This window comes from Podarcis tiliguerta (assembly GCF_965153285.1).
Source record: "Podarcis tiliguerta genome assembly, chromosome: 18".
Classification (NCBI taxonomy): domain Eukaryota; kingdom Metazoa; phylum Chordata; class Lepidosauria; order Squamata; family Lacertidae; genus Podarcis; species Podarcis tiliguerta.
The window spans coordinates 9,931,009-9,952,510 of record NC_139551.1 but is presented as its reverse complement, the minus strand read 5'-3'; the positions used below and the strand labels follow the sequence as shown (position 1 = coordinate 9,952,510).

At 48.9% G+C, this 21,502-nt stretch overlaps 1 protein-coding gene across 4 annotated transcripts; it reads left to right on the top strand.

The window, feature by feature from the left end:
* Nucleotides 1-64: 64 nt before the first annotated feature.
* KLHL26 (kelch like family member 26) lies at nucleotides 65-15,789 on the top strand. 4 transcript variants are annotated; one of them, XM_083421588.1, is made up of 3 exons: nucleotides 65-271; nucleotides 7,787-7,969; nucleotides 13,614-15,789. In XM_083421588.1, exons 1-3 carry the CDS (start codon nucleotides 153-155, stop codon nucleotides 15,193-15,195), a joined length of 1,884 nt encoding a protein of 627 aa, XP_083277714.1. In that variant the 5' UTR covers nucleotides 65-152; the 3' UTR covers nucleotides 15,196-15,789. The 4 variants fall into 4 exon arrangements, with proteins under 4 accessions (XP_083277714.1, XP_083277713.1, XP_083277715.1 ...); XM_083421587.1 differs by lacking the exon at nucleotides 65-271 and adding an exon at nucleotides 1,713-1,843; XM_083421589.1 differs by lacking the exon at nucleotides 65-271 and adding an exon at nucleotides 4,606-5,446.
* Nucleotides 15,790-21,502: the final 5,713 nt, after the last annotated feature.

The window sequence follows — 21,502 nt, the reverse complement described above, 5'->3', positions numbered from 1 at the left end:
TGCCCCGCCCCTCGCCCCGCCCCTCCACCGCGTCGTCACGTCCCGCCTTCCCGCCTTCCGGCCTGCTCTGAGGCGCAGCGTCGGCGTCGCCTGGAAGGGGAAGCCGGGCCTGGCGAAGGCCTAAGGCGGCGTCGGCGTCGGCGGCGGGCAAGATGGCGGAGTCCGGAGGGGCCGAGGCCTTCGCCTCCGCCGAGCGGCCGCCCACGCCCAGCGTCGCCGGGGGAGGCGGAGGGAGCGGCGGCGGCGGCGGAGGCGGCGGCAGCAGCAGCAGGTGAGGAAAGAGGGAGGAGGAGGGAGGAGGAAGAAGAAGAAGAGGGGCGCCCGCTCTTGACGCGGGAACTCCCTGCACTTGACTATTTGGGACCCGTTATTCTTGCTGCTTTGCTTTCCTTGCAGCACATCATTTATTAAGATTTTTCTGTATATTTTTTAGCGCTGTTTTTGCTGTTATTGTCATGCTTAGTGCATCGGTTAGTTGTTGCTTTATGTTCATTCTACATTATTTGTCATTATCATAGCATTTAGCATATCGTTGTTGCTGTTCTTTCGTTATTCTGCGTTATTTGTTGCTATCATAGAATTGTAGAAGTGGGAGGGACCCTGAGGGTCATCTAGTTCAACCCTCTGCAACGCCCAGTGTGGGACTCGAACCCACAACCCTGGGATTAAGAGTCTCGTGCTCTGCTGAGCTGTCCCAGTCTTTGGGGTATCGTTGTTTCTCTTTTATTTTATCACATGCATATCATTATTTTGCAGCATTTGTTGTTGTTGGTTAGAGCCTGGTGCTGGCAATGCCAGGGTTGCAGGTTCGATCCCCGTATGGGGCAGCTGCGTATTCCTGCATTGCAGGGGGTTGGACTAGATGATCCTCAGGGTCCCTTCCAACTCCATGATCCTACAATTCTGCAATTTACTATGTCGCTATTCTGAATTTATCCTGTTACTATCATTACTATTTTATATCACTGGTCATTATTATATTTATATCATTGCCATGGCTTTATTTTATCATATGTCTCGCATAATTCTTTTATATTGTTATCATATTGATTATATCTTTGTTAGTTTTATTTTATTGTGTTCCTATCATTGTTATTTTACGTTTATTATCCTTATCATTGTTACTGCTTTATTCCTATCATTATTGCTTTACATTATTTATTATTTTATCACAATATATTTTTGTTGTGTTGTGTTGTTGTTACTTACCGTGTCTAATTTGTGGCTGGGGCAACCCAGTCAGATGGGGCAGCATATAAACAAATTATTACTAATTATTATTAGTAGTAGTACTACTACATGTTACATTTATTGCTCTCATTTTGACCATCGTGGTTGTATCAACCACAGAGTAGTAGTAATAGTAGGTGTTGTAATAATAATAATAATAATAATGTATATAAACTCCCCCTTCCTGAAACACGGCCCATCAAACAGCATAGAGTCATATATAACTGTAGAGTTGGAAGGGATCCATAGGGTCATGTAGTCCAACCCCCTGCCATGCAGGAATCGTTTGCCCAGTGTGGGACTCGAACCCAAAACCCTGAGATTCAAAGTCTCATTCTCTACCAACTGAGCGACCCCTCACCCCTCGACAATTCAGCTGAAGGATTCTGACAGGTATCACAAGTAAGTTTGTTGTAGGTAAGTTCAATGGTAGGTCGCTTTGTTGAATGGCTATGTGCATTTTGTGCTAAAAAATGAGCAAGCTTTCCGGTTTCACAGAGTACTTCTTCAGGCTGGACGTTGGAGGTGGAGATAGTTGTCCTCGACCACGTTGCAAAAGCCCCAGTCTCCAGCTTGAGAGACAGAACACAGGAAATGGCCTTTTATATCCCAGGTCAGATAATGAGGTCGATCTCGCTCAGGGTATTGCCTGCTCTGTGTTGACCGGCAGCTGGACTGTTGACATCAGGCAGACACCTTCCCTGTATTCTTTCTGACACCTGCTTAAAACATTTTATTCTAGGCTAGCTTATCTAGACAAGTAAATTATGACTTAGAGAGAGAAGGTACTACCATTTGTTTTAATCATTGTTTAAATATTTTTAATACCTGCTTTTAAAAAAAACACGACAGTGTTTAATGATTTCTTTTATATTGTGAACTGCTTAGAGCTTCTTAGTTTTATAAAACGAATGATCAAGTGGTATATAAGTTTTGTTTAGTAACAACAACAACAACAACAACAATAATAATAATAATAATTTTTATTGCACCCTGCCCATCTGACTGGGTTATCCAGCCACACTTCCAGCATATATAAAAACGTAATAAAACATTACACATTATAAGACTTCCTACTACAGGGCTGCTTTCAGATGTCTTCTAGGAGTCTGGCAGTTCTTTATGTCCTTGACATCTGATGGGAGGGTGTTCCACAGGACGGGCGCCACTACCGAGAAGGCCCTCTGCCTGGTTCCCTGTAGCCTCACTCCTCACAGTGAAGGAACCCCCAAAAGGCCCTCAGTGTCTGGGCTGGATGACGGGGTGGAGACGCTCCTTCAGGTATACAGGGCCGAGGCCGTTTAGGGCTTTAAAGGACAGCACAACACTGAGTTGTGCTCTGAAAAGTACTGGGAGCCAGTATAGATCCTTTAGGACTGGTACTACATGGTACCGGCAGCTGCTTCCAGGCACTAGTCTGGCTGCTGCATTCTGGATTAGTTGTTGTTTCTGAGTCGCCTTCAAAGGTAGCCCCACGGAGAGTGCATTGCAGTAGTCCAAGTGGGAGGATAGCTAGGGCACGTACCAGAGTAGATGGGTCTCAATCTGATAGAATAGAATCATAGAATCATAGAGTTGGAAGAGACCACAAGGGCCATCGAGTCCAACCCCCTGCCAAGCAGGAAACACCATCAGAGCACTCCTGACATATGGTTGTCAAGCCTCTGCTTAAAGACCTCCAAAGAAGGAGACTCCACCACACTCCTTGGCAGCAAATTCCACTGTCGAACAGCTCTTACTGTCAGGAAGTTCTTCCTAATGTTTAGGTGGAATCTTCTTTCTTGTAGTTTGGATCCATTGCTCCGTGTCCGCTTCTCTGGAGCAGCAGAAAACAAGCTTTCTCCCTCCTCTATGTGACATCCTTTTATATATTTGAACATGGCTATCATATCCCCCCTTAACCTCCTCTTCTCCAGGCTAAACATGCCCAGCTCCCTTAGCCGTTCCTCATAAGGCATCGTTTCCAGGCCTTTGACCATTTTGGTTGCCCTCCTCTGGACACGTTCCAGTTTGTCAGTGTCCTTCTTGAACTGTGGTGCCCAGAACTGGACACAGTACTCCAGGTGAGGTCTGACCAGAGCAGAATACAGTGGCACTATTACTTCCCTTAGTGGCACTATTACTTCCCTTCTGATCCGTGGAGCGAGGTATTTGCTCCTAAGCAAGAGTGAAAACTTGCAGCCCCCTAACACAGGTCAGTTGTGCTTTAGCCCTTAAGAGATTCTGAGTGTCCTGCATTCTCGATTCAGTTTAAAACATATTGGTGGACGTTAAAAAAACCACACACCTGCCCAAGGGGAGACCCTGCGGGACTTAAGTTTTATCCCACTACTGGCCTATAGGGCTTCTAAGATCCTTTCCAGATCTAAGAATCTCCTCACTCCGTGCACTTGCTCAAGAGAGGTGTTGTGCTCTTGTTTTGTACGGTGGTGAAAGATCTGAATTGTTTCAGTAACCATGGATACCGCTAATTTATCTGAAGGAGGCTGACTGTATTATATGTATATATACTTTTTAAAAAAATTCTAATTGCCATTTTAGAAGCGGAAAATGTGCCTTCTGTGCAGGCATGTAACTTGAGGCACTAAGTGAGCAGCGTTTAGTAGAATAGCATTAGGTTTTAAGTATCCTTAATACTTCCCTCCTTTATTTTCCGGTTTGTGTGCCTGGGATAAAGTTTAAGACTACTACTTTTTCCCCTGTAGTACAAATCCAGAATGATGCATCTTGTGCTCATCAAAGCATTTGATGAAAAAAAGTTAAGGGTCGTGGGATAGGATTAGGATTATTTTCCACATACACACGAAATGTGCATTAAGCCAAGCCACAGTTCATTCTACCAAGCAGCTGGGAGAACTCAGTCAGTAGAGCTTCTGACTCTTAATCTCGGGGTCATGGGTTCAAGCCCCACCTCTGGCAAAAGATTCCTGAGTTGCAGGGGGTTGGACTAGATGACCCTCGTGGTCCCTTCCAACGCTATGATTCTATAAACAATTTCCCTTAGTCTTCTAACTGCTTCTGCACGTCTCCAATCAAAAGGAGTCGGAAAGAATAGCTTGTTCACAAACGGCATCGTAGCTTTGTTGTATCTTAATGGGATCATTTCGGTGCTGAACTGTCTTAAGAGTTTGTTCATTGGATTTGTTCTGTTTAAGATTTTCTGTACCTCCTTTCAGCCACAAAGGCCCCATGGGGGATACCCAAAACAGTAAGCAGTGCACAGTACAGTAAAATCAATAGAATACTATTAATAACTGGGAGGGGAAAATGGATACGTCACTACTGTAATACCATCCAACAGCAGCAGAAAAGAAAGAGTGTTTTTTTTAAAAATAAATAAATAAACAATTTTAGCAGAACTTATCAATCAAGAGTTAATTGAAATGGGGTGGGCCATTCCTCCGTAGGGGATGAAAGTTCAGATATAGTGATAAGGGGGATCCGGTCCTTTCTTTTTCTGTTTCTTCTTACTTTAGTTTCTTTCTTCTCTTTATTTCCTGTAGATTGGTTTGTTTCTTTTACTGTGTTTTTGAAAACTTCATTTAAAAGCCCCCCCCAAAATTAACAGGGCATCAAATTTCATTCTGGGCGCTAGGAAGGGACATGGGGTGGCAGAGAGTGTGTGTGAGAGAACCGGGTGTCCTGCTTATTTTTTTACTGCCCCCCCCGTCACTTACCTTAAGGAAATGTGGCCCTCCCCAGAAAAAAAGAGTTCCCCGTCACTGAATTAAAACAATCCAGAAAAGATGTTTACCATGTGCCTAAATCAGTGCTTCCCAAACTTACGCTTCTCAAGCTGTTTTTGAACTACAACTTCCATCATCCCTATCTAGCAGGGATGATGGGAATTGTAGTTTTTAAAAAGCAGCTGGAGATCCAAGTTTGGGAAACCCTGGGCACTAAATTCTCCAGAAGAGATGAGGCCAAATGGACCTTCTAGGAGAGAAGGTTCTGGTAAGGATTACAAAAAAGCTAGCCGATGCAAGGGGTTGTGGATGTCCCAGCATATTCAGATGTGGAGTGGGAGAGATTTGGGAACCCTACTTCCTGCTTCCAAGCCCTAGTCCTGTGAGCTAGCCAGGGGCACCACACCTGGACGCTGTCACAATGGCCACTTCAGCCCAGCTCAGGGGGAATCCATCTGCCTCAGCTGGCAGCTGCAGTGTGCTTTCATGCTTCTCATGGCACCCAATGTTGGTGGTCCCAGACTGATCAGGTAGGTGCCAGTCTGAGTAGTTGTGGCTGAATTGTGAAAAGACCCCTGCTTGCTCTTTGGTTGAAGCAGGCTTGGGAACCAAGTTTACTTAGGAATCTATTGGGATACCTGCCCTATACCAGGTTCCTCCAGCTCAAAATCATCTACACCGACTGGCACTGGCAGTTCTAATAAGAATAGTAATAATAATTTATTTATACCCCGCCCATCTGGCTGGGTTTCCTTGGCCACTCTGGGCGGCTCCCAACCGAATATTAAAAACACAGTACAGCGTTAAACGGGATGCAGGTGGCGCTGTGGGTTAAACCACAGAGCCTAGGGCTTGCCAATCAGAAGGTCGGCGGTTCGAATCCCTGCGACGGGGTGAACTCCCGTTGCTCGGTCCCTGCTCCTGCCAACCTAGCAGTTCAAAAGCACGTCAAAGTGCAAGTAGATAAATAGGTACTGCTCGGGCGGGAAGGTAAACGGCGTTTCCGTGCGCTGCTCTGGTTCGCCAGAAGCGGCTTAGTCATGCTGGCCACATGACCCGGAAGCTGTACACCAGCTCCCTCGGCCAGTAAAGCGAGATGAGCGCCGCAACCCCAGAGTCGTCCGCGACTGGACCTAATGGTCAGGGGTCCCTTTACCTTTACCTTACAGTGTTAAACATTAAAAACGTCCCTAAACAGGGCTGCCTTCAGATGCCTTTTAAAAGTAAGGTAGCTGCTTATTACCTTAAAATCTGATGGGAGGGTGTTTCACAAGGCAGGCGCCACGACGTCTCCAGGGTTTCAGGCAAGAAGATATTGCCAGCTATCCCTGGAGACACCAGCAATTGAACCAGCGACCCTCTGAGTTCAGAATAGACCACTCTGTTCAGGATAGACCACTATGTTAAGAATAGACCATTCTGTTCTGCCCTGGTCAGACCACACCTGGAGTCCTGGGCGCCACAATTTAGGAGGGATGTCGACAAGCTGGAAGTTGTGCAGAGGAGATGATCAAGGGTCTGGAAATCAAGCCTTGTAAGGAATGGTTGAAGGGGCCGGGTATGTTTAGCATGGAAAAGAGGAGATCATAGAATCATAGAATCATAGAATCATAGAGTTGGAAGAGACCACAAGGGCCATCAAGTCCAACCCCCTGCCAAGCAGGAAACACCATCAGAGCACTCCTGACATATGGTTGTCAAGCCTCTGCTTAAAGACCTCCAAAGAAGGAGACTCCACCACACTCCTTGGCAGCAAATTCCACTGTCGAACAGCTCTTACTGTCAGGAAGTTCTTCCTAATGTTTAGGTGGAATCTTCTTTCTTGTAGTTTGGATCCATTGCTCCGTGTCCGCTTCTCTGGAGCAGCAGAAAACAAGCTTTCTCCCTCCTCTATGTGACATCCTTTTATATATTTGAACATGGCTATCATATCCCCCCTTAACCTCCTCTTCTCCAGGCTAAACATGCCCAGCTCCCTTAGCCGTTCCTCATAAGGCATCGTTTCCAGGCCTTTGACCATTTTGGTTGCCCTCCTCTGGACACGTTCCAGTTTGTCAGTGTCCTTCTTGAACTGTGGTGCCCAGAACTGGACACAGTACTCCAGGTGAGGTCTGACCAGAGCAGAATACAGTGGCACTATAACTTCCCTTGATCTAGATGCTATACTCCTATTGATGCAGCCCAGAATTGCATTGGCTTTTTTAGCTGCCGCGTCACACTGTTGGCTCATGTCAAGTTTGTGGTCAACCAAGACTCCTAGATCCTTTTCACATGTACTGCTCTCAAGCCAGGTGTCACCCATCTTGTATTTGTGCCTCTCATTTTTTTTGCCCAAGTGAAAGATAGAAGTGGAGATAGAATAGCCATCTTCAACTACCTCAAGGGCTGTCAGATGGAAGGTGGAGCAAGTTTGTTTTCTCCTGCTCCGGAGGGTAGGACTTGAACCCAAGGCTTCAAGTTACAAGAAAGAAGATTTCAAGTAAGCATCAGGAAAAACTTCCTGATGGTGAGAGTTGTTTTACAGTGGAATAGTCTCCCTGGCTTGCTTGTGGACTTTCTTGGCGGTTTTTAAGTAGAGGTTGGATGGCCATCTGTCCTGGATGCTTTCGCTGAGATTCCTGCATTGTAGGGGGTTGGACTGGATGACCTTTGGGGCTCTCTTCCAACTCTACACTTTCAGGAGGGCATCATAGACCTTGTGGGAGAGGGGATGTTGGGCTGGATGTGCCCCCTTTGGCCTGATACAGGCGTGCTTCCGAGCTCTGCTCACCTTCCTACGGCCCTGATTGTGTCAGTTATACAGGCCAGCAGTTTGAAAGCCTCTCTCTCTGTTTCCTCTTTCCCCCCATATCACCCCCTCGTCCTCGCAGCATGGCAGACAAGAGCAGCACTCTGAAATGCACTTTCTCCGCCCCGGGCCACAGCGCGACACTCCTGCACGGCTTGGCCTCCCTCCGGGCTCAGGCCCAGCTGCTGGATGTCATCCTCACCATCAACAACGAGGTGTTCCAGGTCCACAAAGTTGTCCTGGCTGCCTGCAGTGACTACTTCAGGTGAGAGACCCGCAGCACCCCCTCACCTCTGCTCCAGCGTTAGGAGCTCAGATAGCAAAGGTAAAGGGACCCCTGACCATTAGGTCCAGTTGTGGACGACTCTGGGGTTGCGGCGCTCATCTCGCTTTATTGGCCGAGGGAGCCGGCGTACAGCTTCCAGGTCTTGTGGCCAGCAGGACTAAGCCACTTATGGTGAACCAGAGCAGCGCACAGAAATGCCATTTACCTTCCTGCCAGAGTGGTACCTATTTATCTACTTGCACTTTGACGTGCTTTCAAACTGCTAGGTTGGCAGGAGCAGGGACCGAGCAACGGGAGCTCACCCCATTGCGGGGATTCGAACGCCAACCTTCTAATTGGGAAGCGCTAGGCTCAGTGGTTTAACCCACAGCGCCACCCACGTCCCTGGAGCTCAGATATGGTACCTTAAACCTAGCTTACGGTTGCCACAATGGAATGTGTCTTTCTTTTTATAACAATTTTATTGAAAGCATTTTTAGAAACATATTAAACAATAACACTGAAACTCATTTATAAGAAAATACAGAACACTATTGTACAGAAAAGAGAAAGAGGAAAAAAGAATAGACTTGAAGAATAACTGAAAAGACCCTTTGTCACATTTATATTGTGCATATCTTATCATTTACCCACACTCCGAAAGGCAGGCTCCCCCAGCTCTCACCTGGGTGCCTACCTCGTCTCCCAGTCTCCCACCCTGACTGAGATCCTTTTAAAAAAACAAAAACAAAAAACAATTTTATTGAAAGTTTTTAAACATATTAAACAATACAATTCAAACTCACACATAAGAAAACACAAAACCTAATTGTATGGAAAGGAGAAAGGGTAAAAAAAGAATAGAGTGAGAAGAACTAAAAAGACCCTTTATCACATATTGCAGCATGTTGGGGGGTTGGACTAGATGGCCCTCCGGGTCCCTACCAGCGCTACAATTCTATGATCTCCACTTCATTGCTTGACTGTAGCTTGCTCTTAGAACAGTTCATTTGTCCCAATATGCAAGAAGGAAATGGAAATGAAGATGGCATGAACTAATGGACTAAAGCAGAGGTTTTTAAACTGTGGTCTGTGAGTTCCATTTGGGTGGCCTGTGAAAAGGCTACAGCACAGTCAAATATCTCTGTACTCAGCCCTGCGCTTAACTTTCCTTGATGTGATGATGGAGGAGGACTAAGGTGCCCAGAAGAGGGGTCCATGAATCGTGCAGCAGCAGCAGCAGGACGTGTGTCTGTTGCTTCTCGTGAGTCAGCTGTCTGGATGGAGAGGTCAGTTGCCGGAAATCTCCACATCAGCACAGTTGGACCTGTGACTGGCAGGAAACCGTCCCTGTTGGTGTTAGGTGAAGCAGGAGGGAGGGCGGGAGACCATCTCGTAAAACGGCCCCTAAATCTGTGGTACGCAGGGCATCTGTTTTGCATGTGGAAGGTCCCATGTTCAGCCTGCAGGCAGGGCTGTGAGAGGCTCCTGCTTGCAACAGCGGAGAGCCTCTGCCAGTCAGTGTGAACACTACTGAGCTAGATGGGCCATTTAATCCGACTCCGTGTCAGGCAGCTTCCAGTGTCCCCGAGAAGGCAGATGGAGCCTATGTGGAGCTGCTGTGTGGCCAGGGATTGCCAGGGATGTTGGGAGTTGTAGTCCTACAACATCTGGAAGCAAAACCCACATGCAGGCCCCGAGTTCAAAAACACTCGCCTCACCCCTATCGCCAGCAACTGGTATTCTGAAACATTACTGTCTCCGACTGTGGAGACAGAGCACAGCCATCCCGGCTAATAGCAGTTGAAATTAGGCCCCGTGATTTTAGCAGGTTTACTCTATAAGTAAAACTGAATTGAACACCACCCTGTTTTTCTTATCCCCTTTTAAAAACTGAATTGGCACCGACTAAGAGCAGGGACGGTGGTGGCACTGTGGGTTAAATCACAGAGCCTAGGACTTGCCGATCAGAAGGTCGGCGGTTCGAATCCCCGCAATGGGGTGAGCTCCCATTGTTTGGTCCCTGCTCCTGCCAACCTAGCAGTTCGAAAGCACGCCAGTGCAAATAGATAAATAGGTACCGCTCCGGCGGGAAGGTAAACGGTGTTTCTGTGCGCTGCTCTGGTTTGCCAGAAGCGGCTTAGTCACGCTGGTCACATGACTGCAGCATGTGCTGTACGCCGGCTCCCTCGGCCAATAAAGCGAGATGAGCACCGCAACCCTAGAGTCGGTCACAACCTAATGGTCAGGGGTCCCTTTATCTTCCCTTTAAGAGCAGGCGAAATAAAGTGCTCCACAGAACACATCTTCACAGAGGTGTGGCGATAGACGTGAGTATAAAAAGGGGGCTTATAGAGTTTCGTGGAAGAGGAGCAAAGAGGCACCTGTGGCTTATTAGCTGTGATGTTTAGGAGCGTTACCAGGAACGTTTTGGCCCAGCCTCTGCGGAGGGCTTCTGCTATTGTGTAAACTTCCTGGAGGCCCCTGATTCTCTGCAGTGGCCGGCCGTGGGTTCCATAGGGTTGTGCGGCTGCCGCAGTGGGAACTGTAGTTCAGAGGGCAGCAGGCTGGGGAAGGCTGAATCCGACGGGCCTCTGCTCTGATCTAGCAGGGCGCCGTCAGACCATATAACACTGGTCCTAAAGGATCTACGCTGGCTTCCAGCATGTTCCCGAGCACAATTCAAAGTGTTGGTGCTGACCTTCAGAGCCCTGAAGGAGTGTCTGCACCCCCATTGCCCAGCCCGGAGACTGAGGCCCATCTCAGAGGGCCTGCCTTCTGGCGGCTCCCTCACTGTGACAAGTGAACTTACAAAGAACCAGGCAGAGGGCCTTCTCGTTGGTGGCGCCCTCCCCGTGGAACGCCCTCCCATCAGATTGTCAAGGAAATAAAGAACTATCTTGACTTTTAGAAGGCACCTGAAGGGAAGGTTTTTAATCTTTGCTGTTTTATTGTGTTTTCAGTATTTTGCTGGGAGCATCTCAGAGTGGTAGGGCAACCCAGTCAGATTGGCAGCATATTATTATTATTATTATTATTATTATTATTATTATTATTACTACAGTGGTGCCTCGCAAGCCGAATGCCTCGCAAGACGGAAAACCCGCTAGACGAAAGGGTTTTCCATTTTGGAGGTGCTTCGCAAAACTAATTTCCTATGGGCTTGCTTCGCAAGACGAAAATGTCTTGCGAGTTCCTGCGGGGTTTTTTTCCTCCCCCCCCTTTCCCAAGCCGCTAAGCTGCTTATCAGCTGATCCGCTAAGCCGCTTATCAGCTGATCCGCTAAGCCGCTTATCAGCTGATCCGCTAAGCCGCTTATCAGCTGATCCGCTAAGCCCGCTAAGCCGCTAATGGGCTTGCTTCGCAAGACAAAAAAACCCGCAAGACGAAGAGACTTGCGGAACGAATTCTTTTCGTCTTGCGAGGCACCACTGTATTATTATTATTCCTTCAGCTGTGCTCCCGCTTCTGAGCCTGGCGACTCACCCCTCCCCACCCGCACAGCGGCTTGCTTTGCATTCCCCCTTCAGACTTGATATCTGGGGGGCTTGGGAAAACTACCACCGCCATTGGGGCAGAGGATCTACTAGGCTCAAAGCCTTGGCCACGTCCCTGCTGGGTGTACGTGTGTTGTTCTGAGCATATAGAAGTGGCGAATTAGAGCCCCAATGCCCATCTCCTACACTGGCCACTCCGTGCTTGGCACTGACAACTCTTTCTCCGCCTTCTTGCAGCTACTGGTGTTAACACCCTCCTTGCTTTTTTGGCTACCTTCCGAGTTTTGTGTGTGGGTTATTATTATTATTATTAACTTTATTGCCGTAAGTTTCCCTAGTAACATCAAACCCCAGAGGTTTATTGCTCTTCCTAACAGGCGAGTGATTATCGGAGGCAGATGCTAATGGCTCTTGTCCGACTGAATTTGTGCGCTTATGGTGCTGGGCCATAAGTGCATCAAGAGCTTCTTTGATAACTTGGGTATGTAGAGGATCTAGTCGCATGTTCCTCCCTTTCTGTCCCCCCGCCTTGCCCCAATTTAGGTTCAGATCAAGGGGGCGAGGGAGAGGTGGCTCTGAAAAGCTTTTCGCCTCTTTAATCTGGATTTCAGGGCTACGAAGTGTCGTCTTCTAACAACACCAGGATTATTTGACCGTGCCTCTCCGGACTTTTAGCTTGCCGTTGTTGATAAAAAGCCTTTCTCCCGCTCCACAACAATGGAGCAGCTTAAGATATGCCGGCATCATAATGCATAAAGCTTCCATTTGTGGCCCCTGATGAACAATAACCATTTAGTGGCTTAGCCGGTCACTGAGCTGGGGGGGGGGGGGAACTCAGCGCTTCGATTTTCCAGAGTAAAATTGACCTACATCTGGGCTGGGCTTAGACAAACGAGCGACAGATTCTCTTCTTCCCACAGACCCCCATTGTTAGTCGGCTCCCTTTTCATTTACCTGTCTGCCCAGCCCTTTCCTGTCTGGTAGCATCTCAAGAGGATGCTTGGATAGTTCGCTGACATTTCACCTAAATATGCCAACAATTTCAGGGCTCCAGAAAAGCCGAATGCTGGTCAGAATAGAAAGTGGTGAGAAGCCACCAGAGAAGGGCCAGGGCAGATTTCTCTAGGGCGGGAGTTTCCTTAGCCGTGGGGCAGCTGCAAAGATTCTTAAATTTTATTTTTTGTTATTGTTTTTTAAATTTCTTGGCCACTTTCTTTACCAAGGTAACTTAAAACACATAAACATAGAGCACAAAAGAAAACACAAAAGGTAGGGGTGAACCATCCCAAAGAGGCTACGGATAAGTAAAAGTCAAAGGAAGGCCTGGTAGAAATGGAATACATTTGCCTGGCGCCTAAATAATACGCAACAATTGGAAAATATTTTGCAGAATACTTAAAAACTCAGTGTAAAGATGTTAAAACTCAAATAGGATGTGAGTAACAGTAGCAGTGAGGGTAAACTTTTTGTTTTTTCTTGTGAGATAGGGTGAACGTATAGAGTAACTATAATATGCCACATAAATTCAAATTTTGAGGGAACCAGGGAGGGTGGGAGCGGAAGTCATAGCTGGAAGGATTGATTGGTAAATTTAAAATGTTACTGAATTGCTTATTTGTTAAATACTACTACTACTACTATGGGACGCGGGTGGCACTGTGGGTTAAACCACAGAGCCTAGGACTTGCCGATCAGAAGGTCGGTGGTTCGAATCCCCACGACGGGGTGAGCTCCCGTTGCTCGGTCCCTGCTCCTGCCAACCTAGCAGTTCGAAAACACATCAATGTGCAAGTAGATAAATAGGTACCACTCTGGCGGGAAGGTAAACGGCGTTTCCGTGCGCTGCTCTGGTTCGCCAGAAGCGGCTTAGTCGTGCTGGCCACATGACCCGGAAGCTGTATGCCGGCTCCCTCGGCCAATAAAGCGAGATGAGCGCCGCAACCCCAGAGTCGTCTGCGACTGGACCTAATGGTCAGGGGTCCCTTTACTACTACTACTACAGCTGGCCGATGGGTTAAAAGGATAACTTTAACTTGGTGGAAACGGGAGTCAACACAGGCAGCCTTTGGGGAAGCTGCCTGTGTTGACAAGCTAGGAATGGTGAATCTGAACACTCTCCTCTCTCTCTTGGGCTCTTTGACATCTAGGGCCATGTTCACTGGCGGAATGCGGGAAGCCAACCAGGACGTGATTGAGCTGAAAGGCGTCTCTGCGAAGGGCTTGAAGCACATCATCGAGTTTGCCTACAGCGCCGAAGTGACGCTGGACCTGGACTGCATCCAGGATGTCCTCGGGGCGGCCGTCTTCCTGCAGATGGTGCCGGTGGTGGAGCTGTGCGAGGAGTTCCTCAAGTCTGCCATGAGCGTCGAGACATGCCTCAACATCGGGCAGATGGCCACCACCTTCAGCCTTTCTTCCTTGAAGGAGTCAGTGGACGCCTTCACCTTCCGCCACTTCCTCCAGATTTCCGAGGAGGAGGACTTCCTCCACCTTCCCCTTGAGCGCCTTGTCTTCTTCCTCCAGAGCAACAAGCTCAAGAGCTGCAGCGAGATCGACCTCTTCCGGGCCGCCATCCGCTGGCTGCAGTACGACCCGGCGCGCCGTGGCAACGCCAGCCAGGTCCTCTGCCACATCCGCTTCCCGCTTATGAAATCCTCCGAGCTGGTGGACCACGTCCAGACTTTGGACATCATGGTGGAAGACGTCTTGTGCCGGCAGTACCTCCTGGAGGCTTTCAACTACCAGATCCTGCCCTTCCGGCAGCACGAGATGCAGTCCCCCCGTACTGCCATCCGCTCGGACGTGCTCTCCCTCATCACCTTTGGCGGCACGCCCTACACGGACAACGACCGCACCGTGAGCAGCAAGGTCTACTACCTGCCGGACGGCAGCGCCCGGCAGTTTAAGGAGCTGACGGAGATGGAAGTGGGCAGCAGCCACACCTGCGTGGCGCTGCTGGACAACTTTGTCTACGTGGTTGGCGGGCAGCACCTGCAGTACCGCAGCGGCGAGGGGGCGGTTGACGCCTGCTACCGCTACGACCCGCACCTGAACCAGTGGCTGCGCATCCAGGCCATGCAGGAGGGCCGGATCCAGTTCCAGCTGAACGTTCTGCATGGCATGGTCTACGCCACGGGGGGCAGGAACCGCTCCGGCAGCTTGGCCTCGGTGGAGAGGTACTGCCCGCGGAGCAACGAGTGGAGCTACGTGTGCTCGCTCAAGCGCAGGACGTGGGGGCACGCCGGGGCCGCGGTGGGGGGCAGGCTGTACATATCGGGCGGCTACGGGATCTCGGTCGAGGACAAGAAGGCCCTGCACTGCTACGACCCCGCCATGGACCAGTGGGAGTTCAAGGCCCCCATGAACGAGCCGCGAGTCCTGCACGCGATGGTCAGCGCCAACAGCAGGATCTACTCGCTTGGGGGCCGCATGGACCATGTCGACCGCTGCTTTGATGTCCTGGCGGTGGAGTACTACGTCCCCGAAGCCAACCAGTGGACGACGGTAAGCCCCATGCGGGCGGGGCAGTCCGAGGCGGGCTGCTGCCTGCTGGAGAAGAAGATCTACATCGTCGGGGGGTACAATTGGCACCTGAACAACGTGACCAGCATCGTACAGGTGTACAACACGGAGACGGATGAGTGGGAGAGGGACTTGCACTTCCCAGAGTCTTTCGCTGGCATTGCCTGTGTGCCGGTTATCCTGCCACAGACCACGGCTCGGAGGTGACCACCCTGAGACTTCAGCCCAGTCTCCCAAGGCATCACATGCCATCAAAGATGCACATTCTGGCCTGCCCCGTTTTGGAAAATAAAATGTTTTGTGTCCACGGCAGGCGAGCAAGGTCTTCCACCTTACCCTCTTGTCCTCCGTAACTTTTCGACAACTTGTGTTCCGTCCCTGCTGGGTTGGAGGAGGTTCAAAGGAAGACTGAGCTAGGATTGTGGTGGGGTTTGTACGAGAAGGGATGGGTGGTGCTCCCCCCTTAACTCCTCCCCCCTTCTTGCAGGTATTTTTTTATTTTAAAAAGAAGCTCCTTTCTCCTCCTCTCCATCCCCCAAAATTATGAACTGCAGAGTTCTCACTGCACCCCAAAGCATTGGTGCATGTGAGTTCATTTGGTCTGGACAGTTTAAAAGAAAACAAAAACAAAAACTATGGACGTCCCGAACTTCCAAAAAAGCAATAAAGGAGGATGAGGGGGTGGGCTGGGGTGGAGGAACTCGCAGAGGAGATGAAAAATGTGTGATCTCATCCTAGGAGGTGTGCCTGTTCACCCCCCTCCCCCTTTGAAAAGCACATTTTAAACACAAGTACATCACACACCAGTTTGGGTAGTCTTCTTTCTCTCTCTCTCAAAAACCGTAGAAGGAGTTCCCAAACCACGTTCTGTGGACCACCGGCAGCCCACGGGCTTAATCCCGGTGGTCCGCTGCGTGCCCCTGATGGAACGGCAATAGAAGCTGCTGCTCTGTCACCGTAAGTGGCCTGAGAGGAGTGGAGAGGATTAGCAGCAAAATGGAACAGGGAGCTAGAATTGGGATATTCAAAACAACATGTAAGGAATAAAGCAATTCAAACGCAATTGTGCAGCGCCTAGCACAGCGCGATATCGGGCAGAAAAAGAAATTGAGCTTAAGGTTGGTGCTGCCACCCTGCTTCCCCATGTTGTTCTCGCAGGACAGCAACGCTCCCCCAGATTTCTTGGGGCTGCCTTTCCCAAGTCAACTGGCTGCCCACCCTCTGCCCCAACACAGCGTAACTCTGTTGCTGCAGGAGTAACTCTGGTCTGGGCCAGAGATGGGCCAGGGAGGTGCTTTCTGGGTTGGTTTGATTCCAAATAAGTGTTGTAGATTATTATTTTTATTACAGTGGTGCCTCGCAAGACGAAATTAATTCGTTCTGTGAGTTTTTCCGTCTTGCGAATTTTTTGTCTTGCGAAGCACGGTTTCCCATAGGAATGCATTGAAAATCAAAGGAAACAAACTTGCAAGACGTTTTCGTCTTGCGAAGCAAGCCCATAGGGAAATTCGTCTTGCGAAGCAACTCAGAAAACGAAAAACTCTTTCGTCTTGCGAGGCATTCGTCTTGCGAGGTACCACTGTATTATTTATTAAATTTGTATGCTGCCTTCTGCTCAAAGATCTCTGGGGCAGTTCACAATGTAAAATTACAATATAAACAACACAAAATACATAATGAAAATGACAACAACAATCTAATAACCCCCCCCCCCACAACACATTTAAAAGGGAGGGCATTGTCAATCAGCCAAAGGCCTGGTTTAAGAGGAACATTTTGCCTGGTGCCTAAAGGTGTATAATGAAGGTACCAAGTGAGCCTTCCACAAACAGGGAGCCACTGTAGACAAGACCCCGTTCTGCCAGGTCTCACATCACCACACACTGCCCCTGGGCACCTGCCAGTCCACCCTGCACCCTTGGGCGACCTCCCCTTTAATTTTTAAACTGGCCTTGATCCTGCCATTTTTAATTTCCTACAATGCCTATAGTGCGCTGCTGCCCTGCGGTATCATGGGAACATTTGTGCCTGGTGGCAAGCTTGCTGCTCAAAAGACAGGAAACATTTTTCTGCTTTGCACATGGATTGTAGAAACACAGAATTGTAGAGTTGGACGGGGTCCTGTGGGTCATCTAGTCCAACCCCCTGTGATGCAGAAAAGCATCCCTGGCAGGTGGTCCTTGGTTCAATCCCAGTGGCAACTCCAGGTAGGGCTGGGGAAAACTACTTGCCTCAAACCGTCAGAGTAGACAATACCAACCTATGTTTCTAGAGGGGTGCTGCATAGTGGAGCTGGCCGGAGGTTGCCATGCCTTATCCCTGAAGCCAGCCATGATTACATTCCACGGAGTGGAGTTAGCACAGCTCCTCCTCTGTAGTTGCTCCCTGAGCTATAGTAGCCCCTTTGCTGTAGTGTTGCTGCTGGCTGAGACTCTCTTAATGCATTTTAACCGCACAGGCCTGAGCCACAGCTTATAGGATGGAACAAGCTACACACCCACAAAACAAAGTGAGCTGTTTGGAACAGGCAAGAATGCCTCCCTGGCCGTTCATGCCTTTTGCTAGTCAGCTTTTTCGCTTCTGTCTTAACAAATCGTGAGCTCTTGGAGAATTTCCCACCCCTCCCTGCCAAGATGTGAAATTAAAGCAGGCTTTTCTAAGCACGTTTCGATGCGTTGACGTTCCAAATTATTTTGATGCACTTAAAAATGTTCAAGCGGGAGGCTCGCCGCCTCTCCCCTCTCACAGGAAAGTAAAGTAAGGGGGAGGGGAGATGCAGAAATTTAATTATTTGAAATGCAGCATTTTTTTCAGAGGATGTGTTCTGCATGTGTCAGTGGTCCACAACTTTGAAGCGGGATGAGATTTCTAACCAAAAGACTTGTTTTTTGTGTGGTTTTAACTTGAGAGTTATAAAACGCACAATTTTTTTTTACTCCAATGAGATTTATTATTACTGTTCATTTCATTTCCATACCGGTTTATATTTCAAAGAAATAATCTCAAAATGGTTTGCAACACATGAAAACATCAAATGAAACAATCCAGAATAAAAATTAATGCTTCAAGGGAAATCTTTCAGATCCTTCTGTAAGTGACATTTTAGGTAAAGGGTAAATGGACCCCTGACCATTAGGTCCAGTCGTGTCCAACTCTGGGGTTGCGGTGCTCATCTCGCTTTACTGGCCAAGGGAGCTGGCGTACAGCTTCCGGGTCATGTGGCCAGCATGACTAAACCGCTTCTGGCGAACCAGAGCAGCGCACAGAAACGCCGTTTACCTTCCCGCCGGAGTGGTACCTATTGATCTACTTGCACTTTGATGTGCTTTCGAACTGCTAGGTTGGCAGGAGCAGGGACGGAGCAACAGGAGCTCACCCCATCGCGGGGATTCGAACCGCCGACCTTCTGATCGGCAAGTCCTAGTCTCTGTGGTTTAACCCACAGCGCCACCCATGTCCCATTTGCTTTCCCTCTATTTATTTACCTACTTAATTTATAGAGCTTCCCCCTAGCAGAAGGGCTCTAGGAAGGCAGGCTGGCATAGCGATTAGAGTGTCACACCTGGGAGATCAGGGTTCAAGTCCCCACTCAGTCATGAAGCTCACTGGGCGACCCTGGAGTCAGTCCCAGCCTCTTAGTCCACCTCACAGGGTCGTTGTATGGATTAATGGGAGCGGGTGGGAGTTAAATGCAAAATAAATCAGCTCTTTTGCTGACCTGCTTAAGGAAGCTGGGGGGGCCAGTCAGAGGGAGATGTCAGTTGCCAGTCTGGCACCCAGAGATCTCCACGTGGTTGCGATGGGTAAATGTCACCCCACTTCAAAGTTCTGGGGAATATCAAACACTGGACCCAACCAGCACAGGTAGTAAAAAATTCAACCTGTGGACACCAGTTTGAGGAAGCCTGTGCAAAAGAGAGGTGAGTTACTGCAGGGAAATTGCAGCACTTAACAACAGTGTGTCAAAAGGAACATAAATTGCAGGTGTAAGGTACTTCTCATGGAGCTTTGTGACTGCCTCAATCCTGCTTTCCTGGGTATCCTCCTCTGGATTTGGGGAATGGGACGGGAGGATAAGATCTAAGTCAGTTTAGGTTGGGAAGGAGGGGTGTGCTTGTTCTCGCTCACACAGCGTGCCTGCGCCCGTGGAGAGCGGCCTCATTTGTGGGTCTACAACCACTTCGCCTCCTTTCGAACTGCAGCCTCCATGCTGCAAGAACTCGCTGGTATTTATTTTCAATAAAAACGAGTTTTGATACTGCTCTGTGAAAAGTACCTGGGGTGTTTTCGGCCAGAGTTTCGTTCTTGGTGGTGGTGGTGTCCAGCAACGCTCTCCTTAAGTTCTCAGTGCAGAAGGGGTACAAAAGTGTGCTTGGGCTTCTGTCAGATTTGCGGCAATGAAAAAGCCTGCCTTGCCTCCTCCGTGCCATTTGGGCCGAGGGCTGACTCCTAGTGAAAAACAAAACTGCATATGGTCCCGTCCCCCCCATTGTGGAGACTGGCCAAAACATGACAAAACACGAAGAGATGGAAAGTTTCTAGAAATAAAAACATGGGGTTGTCTCCAAAATTAGTCATGCTTGGAGTTTACACATTTAAAAGAGAATTGGCATGGCTAACTGAAGCCCGTGGATCCGACCCACTTACCAATGTTCCATTAACTTAGGACTAGAGTCCGTCTTAGCATTGAATATAGCCCACTGTCTCTACTTTGGAGTCGGATGCAAGGTGCGCTTCGCATCAATGAAGGCAACTGCTTCAAATACGCAGAAAGGTTGACTTGCAGAACTCTCCGCCACTGCATGTCGCCATGGTCTTTTCTGATGAGATAGCTCTCAAAGAGGATTATGGGAAATTCATGGTGGTACCAGAGACCGATATCTGAAACATCTATTTCTGCAACCTCCATATCCAGAGAGACTTCATAGAATTTATCTGTATTTTGATAATTTTATATGTTTCTAATTGCTTTTTTGGGGGACGCGGGTGGCGCTGTGGGTTAAAGCCTCAGTGCCTAGAGCTTGCTGATCGAAAGGTCGGCGGTTCGAATCCCCGCGGCGGGGTGCGCTCCCGCTGTTCGGTCCCAGCGCCTGCCAACCTAGCAGTTCGAAAGCACCCCTGGGTGCAAGTAGATAAATAGGGACCGCTTACTAGCGGGAAGGTAAACGGCGTTTCCGGGTGCGGCTCTGGCTCACCAGAGCAGCGATGTCACGCTGGCCACGTGACCCGGAAGTGTCCTCGGACAGCGCTGGCCCTTGGCCTCCTTGAGTGAGATGGGTGCACAACCCTAGAGTCTGTCAAGACTGGCCCGTACGGGCAGGGGTACCTTTACCTTTAATTGCTTTTTTATTTTTAAAATGACTATTTTGCACCACGTTATGTAAACAATTTAAGGGATGCTGGGCTGCATCCAGAGCTAGCCCTGCTCACAGATTAATGGACAGGACTAATTTAGGTCCATTCATTTCAATGGGTCTGTGAGCAGAAATGAGTTGGTTTCAATCAATATATTTATTGATTGAATCAATTGAATCAATATATTGTTATACTGAAGCTGAGGCTCCAATACTTTGGCCACCTCATGAGAAGATAAGACTCTCTGGAAAAAACTCTTGATGTTGGGTAAGATGGAGGGCACAAGGAGAAGGGGATGACAGAGGACGAGATGGATGGACAGTGTTATAGAAGCGACCAAAATGAATTTGATGAAACTCTGGGAGGCAGTGGAAAACAGGAATGCCTGGCACCCTCTGGTCCAGGGGGTCATGAAGAGTCGGACACGACTAAACAACAACCTATATTGTTTAATAAAATGTTCAGAGGCAGCCTGTCACTGAACATCAGAATAAGTAGCCTCCCCTCTGCTGTGGCTTTTCATTTTAGTGCCATCATTTGGGGGTAGACTGCTCCTGTCTGTGGAGGCTCCATTATTTCTCATAACTTCATATGTCAGATATGGAGCAACAAGAGCGGGGGGGGGGGTGTATTGGAGGCTTAAACTAATCAGGAAATTGAGAGAGGGGGAGGTTTAATTATTGGGGGGGGGGAGCTGGCCTACCAAGCAAGGAGGGCCAGAGAAAGGAGATACAGCACTGCGCATGCGCCTGCGGCGAAAAGCAGCGGAGGGATGTGTATGATAAAGGTAAAGGGACCCCTGACCATTAGGTCCAGTCGTGGCCAACTCTGGGGTTGCAGCGCTCATCTCGCTTTATTGGCCAAGGGAGCCGGCGTACAGCTTCCGGGTCATGTGGCCAGCAGGACTAAGCCGCTTCTGGCGAACCAGAGCAGCGCACGGAAACGCCGTTTACCTTCCCGCCGGAGCGGTACCTATTTATCTACTTGCACTTTGACGTGCTTTCGAACTGCTAGGTTGGCAGGAGCAGGGACCGAGCAACAGGAGCTCACCCCGTCATGGGGATTCGAACCACCGACCTTCTGATCGGTAAGCCCTAGGCTCTGTGATTTAACCCACAGCGCCACCCGCATCGCTATGTGTATGATAAGAGAGGAGCAA